Source organism: Coregonus clupeaformis, unplaced genomic scaffold, assembly GCF_020615455.1.
Source record: "Coregonus clupeaformis isolate EN_2021a unplaced genomic scaffold, ASM2061545v1 scaf6234, whole genome shotgun sequence".
In the NCBI taxonomy this organism is placed as follows: Eukaryota; Metazoa; Chordata; class Actinopteri; order Salmoniformes; family Salmonidae; genus Coregonus; species Coregonus clupeaformis.
This window is the reverse complement of record NW_025539688.1, coordinates 5,990-11,873: the sequence shown is the minus strand read 5'-3', so window position 1 is coordinate 11,873 and position 5,884 is coordinate 5,990. Positions and strand designations below refer to the sequence as shown.

Below are 5,884 nucleotides of genomic sequence, written 5' to 3'. Positions count from 1 at the left end.
ATGTTCTGCCTGGTGACATCACCAGGCGGTAAATTAGTTTATAGACAGACCAATAAGAGAATTCCAAACCTCTCTGCCAATAACAGCTAGTTTTCCGCTCCCCACTCAGACCACTTCCAGACAGTCCTAGCAATTATTGCTTGAGAAACTGCTCTTTGCTAAGAAGCTCTTTGTTTATTTTTGACCATTTTAATTTAAAAACAATCACAGTAAGGTATTTAATGTTACCCAGGAATGATTTGATATTGAGATAAAAACAGCTGCATTGGACCTTTAAGTTACAAAGGACCCAAATACCTCAGAAATCAAAGACATTCACACATTAACCCTTTATTCTAGTGTATGTAAAGGTTCAAAAACCACAAACCCCTTTATAACAGTTAAAATGTATTCAGCCTTTTGTGGAATAGCAACAAATCCTATAATTGTCTCCAAAATCCTGAACTGAATATTGCTGATAGGAAGGTGAGGCAGTTTAACCACAACTGTCTTGTCAGAGCGTGATGGTGTGTGGCACTCACTGCGGCCGGAGCAGACATGAGCAAATGAACAGCATGAATAAAACATACACTTCGGCTGCAGGGAGGACAACGGGAGGGGGATGTGTGGTCCCTAAAGGACCAGAACCTGACTGGAAATGAGGATTCAGGATGAGAGGGGGGTGAAGGATCAAATCAAAGCAAGATTGTGTGTGTGTGTGTAAGACTAGGTCTAATGAGGTCAGTTTAGGCTCACCTTGGATGGAGATGAGCACTTGCAGCAGGCTAGACTTGCTGGTCCACCTCTCTGTACCCTGAGGATTGATAAACAGGAAAGACTGTGAGGCACATTTTATACAAACAGATAATGTTCAAAACAATATATAAAAAAAAGGGAAAGGGACAGTTATGGGTGTTCTGAGCACAGTCAAAAGGGACAGTTATGGGTGTTCTGAGAACAGTCAAAAGGAACAGTTATGGGTGGTCTAAGAACAGTCAAAGGGAAGGTAATGGGTGGTCTAAGTATCACACTTTTTTGGGGGGTGGATAAAGGTCTACTTTTACCTTGCCGATCCAGGTGCCCAGCAGGCTGACGCAGACCTTGCCGTTGTCGTAGAGGTTGGGGTTGAGGCGCCCGCTGCACTGGGACAGGTAGCGGAAGAGGGGCGGCACCGACGGGTAAATGTTTGGCAGCTGGATGTCGAACAGGAACAGGCCGTCCTCGTAAGGGGTGCGCGTGGGCCCTTTGATCAGGGCCGAGAATAGGTCCTACGAAGAGAGGGGGAGAGGAAGAGGGGAATGGGGAACCACTTAAATGTCAACGAGAGTAGCTCATTTTCACTATCATCAGAATTATCATCACTTATCTTCAAAACAACCGCACTCTGCTCTCACACTAAGATGAAGAGCTTTTAAATCAAGTGTTTAATGAGAGCAGAGAAACTAGCAGCTCAAAACCCGGAGTCACTTTAGCCACTGAAGAGTGGTCTGATGCAACTGAATACTTGACTGTAATCGACTACATTCGGATCACTTCCAAACGGGTCTCTTGTCAAGTGTGTGTGAGCGTACCATGCGGTCCTCGAAGGTTTTGACCATGATGCCGTCGGGCAGCGAGGTGGCCAGCAGAGCCATCTCCTTCCTCACGGTGCTGAAAAACTTCTTGGCCTCGGCCGGCTGGAACTCCATCTTCTTAAAGGTGTGTGTGTCTGGCAGGGGTCAGAGACATTTTTAGGTACTCCAACAAGGCATTTAGTATTTGAAAAGGCCATTTTACAGTGAGGGAAAAAAGTATTTGATCCCCTGCTGATTTTGTACGTTTGCCCACTGACAAAGACATGATCAGTCTATAATTTTAATGGTAGGTTTATTTGAACAGTGAGAGACAGAATAACAACAACAAAATCCAGAAAAACGCATGTAGAAAATGTTATAAATTGATTTGCATTTTAAATGAGGGAAATAAGTATTTGACCCCCTCTCAATCAGAAAGATTTCTGGCTCCCAGGTGTCTTTTATAAATAATACAGGTAACGAGCTGAGATTAGGAGAACACTCTTAAAGGGAGTGCTCCTAATCTCAGTTTGTTACCTGTATAAAAGACACCTGTCCACAGAAGCAATTAATCAATCAGATTCCAAACTCTCCACCATGGCCAAGACCAAAGAGCTCTCCAAGGATGTCAGGGACAAGATTGTAGACCTACACAAGGCTGGAATGGGCTACAAGACCATCGCCAAGCAGCTTGGTGAGAAGGTGGCAACAGTTGGTGTGATTATTCGCAAATGGAAGAAACACAAAATAACTGTCAATCTCCCTCGGCCTGGGGCTCCATGCAAGATCTCACCTCGTGGAGTTGCAATGATCATGAGAACGGTGAGGAATCAGCCCAGAACTACACGGGAGGATCTTGTCAATGATCTCAAGGCAGCTCTGACCATAGTCACCAAGAAAACAATTGGTAACACACTATGCCATGAAAGACTGAAATCCTGCAGCGCCCGCATGGTCCCCCTGCTCAAGAAAGCACATATACAGGGCCTTCTGAAGTTTGCCAATGAACATCTGAATGATTCAGAGGAGAACTGGGTGAAAGTGTTGTGGTCAGATGAGACCAAAATCGAGCTCTTTGGCATAAACTCAACTCGCCGTGTTTGGAGGAGGAGGAATGCTGCCTATGACCCCAAGAACACCATCCCCAAACATGGAGGTGGAAACATTATGCTTTGGGGGTGTTTTTCTGCTAAGGGACAGGACAACTTCACCGCATCAAAGGGACGATGGACGGGGCCATGTACCGTCAAATCTTGGTGAGAACCTCCTTCCCTCAGCCAGGGCATTGAAAATGGGTCGTGGATGGGTATTCCAGCATGACAATGACCCAAAACACACGGCCAAGGCAACAAAGGGAGTGGCTCAAGAAGAAGCACATTAAGGTCCTGGAGTGGCCTAGCCAGTCTCCAGACCTTAATCCCATAGAAAATCTGTGGAGGGAGCTGAAGGTTCGAGTTGCCAACGTCAGCCTCGAAACCTTAATGACTTGGAGAAGATCTGCAAAGAGGAGTGGAACAAAATCCCTCCTGAGATGTGTGCAAACCTGGTGGCCAACTACAAGAAACGTCTGACCTCTGTGATTGCCAACAAGGGTTTTGCCACCAAGTACTAAGTCATGTTTTGCAGAGGGGTCAAATACTTATTTCCCTCATTAAAATGCAAATCAATTTATAACATTTTTGACATGCGATTTTCTGGATTTTGTTGTTGTTATTCTGTCTCTCACTGTTCAAATAAACCTGCCATTAAAATTATAGACTGATCATGTCTTTGCCAGTGGGCAAACGTACAAAATCAGCAAGGGATCAAATACTTTTTTCCCTCACTGTAAGTAATGGACCAGTGCATTAAAAAAGTTATTATTACAGGGCATTTTCGGGGGTATTTAAACATGTCATGAGGTGTATTCTTCTCCCAGTAATACTAGTTCAGTGGATGTCTCCGTAACAACGCATCCAACAATGACAAGCTAAAAGCGCAGTATTGCGTCCTCACCTGGTGACCACTCCAGCACAGAGAACACCTCTCCCTTGGCACTGGTGAAGGTTACGCCGGGCTTGCCACCACTCTGTTGGCACAGAACAGGCGTATCGCTGGGCCACTCTGGCGCCGCGCCTGGCGTCTCGCCGCCCTCCTTGGGGCCTTTCTTATCGCCCCCCTCTTTCCCCTCCTTCTGTATTCCCACCTCCTCCTGCCCCGCCTCCTCCCGGCCTCCCACCACCGCCTCCATCCGCTCCTCCTCCACGATGGCCACATTGTCCAGGGTCTTCCTCAGGTTCTCCTGGAGCTTTTTGATGTCATCCAGGAAGCGTTTCTCCTTGGTGGGCTTCTCGGGCGTGATGGCAGTGGCGGCGTTGGCGTTAGTCCCGTTGGTGGACGGCACGGCACCGGACGTGGGCGAGGTAGGCGAGCTGCCGGTCCATAGCTGCTCCACCGTCATGTTCTTCAGGCTCTCCAGGATTTTCAGGGCCTCCTTGAGCTCGCGGAAGCCCCGCGGCGTGCCCTCTTTCCCGGGGAGCTTCTCTGCGGCATCACCCCCTCCTGCTCCAGGGGTGGTTCCTCCAGCACCGGCGCCTGGGCTGGCTATAGCCCCAGCTCCATCCAGGTCCTCTGTGGAGTTAGGGGGCTTGGTGGGGGTGGTGGCCCCTGCTTTGCCGCCCTCCTCGAGGGGGATGATGAAGGGGCTGGAGCCGGTGGGGGTGGGGGCCGGGGTGGCGGTGTCGTTGTTGCCGGGGTGCTGGTCGTCCTCGTTGGTGGTCAGGCCGTTGTCCGTCTCCCAGCTGTCGCTCTCGTCCTCCCACTCTTCCGTGGACAGGCCACTGCTGCTCTCCTCCAAAGAGTCATAGTCCGTCTCCTCGATCTCAGACTCCACGTTGTACAGGTGCTAGATGGAGGGGGGGTTAGAGAAACTAAATCACTGCGTTTATACGCACTCATTAATAATTGCTAACATTCATTAAGTGCTTTTTGTGTCAATATCAAATGTCGTTATAGAATAATACATATTTTTCAAAGGGCAGCATAATTAACACATAATTAACATGAACAGAAACCTGAGCAAGAAGGTACAGTAGTAGCACACTTCATTGACAAACATAACAGAAACCAACAGAGCCACCAATTAGTGACCACTACAACCTCGCATGCGGACAGCAAACTACAACTACCGCACGTGAGGGACAGAAAGACTACAATTACCATGAGTACCTGTGGCAGGACGACGGTCATGGAGTTGTCGGCCCACACCACCTCCACCTTGCTGCTCACGTCCACTCTGAAGACCTGACCTACTGACGTCTGGGCAGATAAAAAACAAGATAAAAGACTGGTATGTGAAAATACTCTTTCTACACTAAAGTACTATACTGGCTGATATTTCCTTTCAGAGCATGCTTTTAGCAACTATGGTGGATCTGTAACCAGTCCAAAGCACCTGCACAACGTGGACAGGCAAAGAACACCAAGCAACACGGGGAAAACTACTAACACGTCAACTGACAAAATTAGATACTTTTTTTGAACTTACATCGTTCTCGCAATCTGTATTGCGTCCGTTCTCAGAGTTCCCTATCCTGATGACGATATCAGTGGTACGGAAGTGGAAGTCTGGGTGGTCGGCGATGTCGTACACACTAACATCCTCCTCTTCTCCTATAACCTAAACAAACAAAACCACCACTCATTAGACTGATATCATGCAGCTCAAATGACACTATAAGCCACCCTATATAGTGCACTATTTTTGACCAAAGCCATAGGACCATGGGGTTATTGCCTTGGACCAAAGTAGTGCACCACATGTGGAATAGTGTAATTTGGAATAGAGTCATTTCAGATTTGCCCAAAATCAACTTCTATAGAGCTATTAATGGAATATAAAAAAGGTTGTTCCCCGGGCGACCCCAGCCGACCTACAATGGCCAGCAGACTGACCTCCACGTCGTCGCTGGAGGCGTTGAGTTTGATCCACTTCACGGCACACGTCCTGCCCTTGTGGTCGCCCGACTGGATGACCCCGTACATGCCCGGGTCCGTAGGGGCTTGGGCTGTGGGACCACACACACACACAGAGAGACAGACACACACACAGAGAGACAGACACACACACACACACACACACACACACACAGACACACACACAGAGCTGAAGTTCCTCTCTGACCTGAGGTACAAAATGTATCACCAAGGACACCAAGTACGAAAGTCAACCTGATAAATAGCTCCCTCGTTGTTCATTTCCTCCACAGATACAGAACCAAAATAAACTCTATATTTAAACCATGTTAAATATGGACGATGGAGTAAACATGGTGGTACAGTCAAACAATGGCCTAAATATGAATCTAATGCCT

The 5,884-nt window shown here is 47.7% G+C and overlaps 1 protein-coding gene across 1 annotated transcript; it reads right to left on the bottom strand.

The window, feature by feature from the left end:
- Positions 1-706: 706 nt before the first annotated feature.
- On the bottom strand, positions 707-5,655 carry LOC123490991 ((E3-independent) E2 ubiquitin-conjugating enzyme UBE2O-like; the record flags this gene model as incomplete). Its single annotated transcript, XM_045220789.1, has 8 exons — positions 707-793; positions 1,044-1,247; positions 1,551-1,687; positions 3,528-3,702; positions 3,751-4,416; positions 4,740-4,829; positions 5,059-5,190; positions 5,466-5,655. Coding segments are annotated over 8 exons (1,681 nt in total), but the record flags the coding sequence as incomplete, so codon positions are not given.
- Between the last annotated feature and the right edge of the window lie 229 nt (positions 5,656-5,884).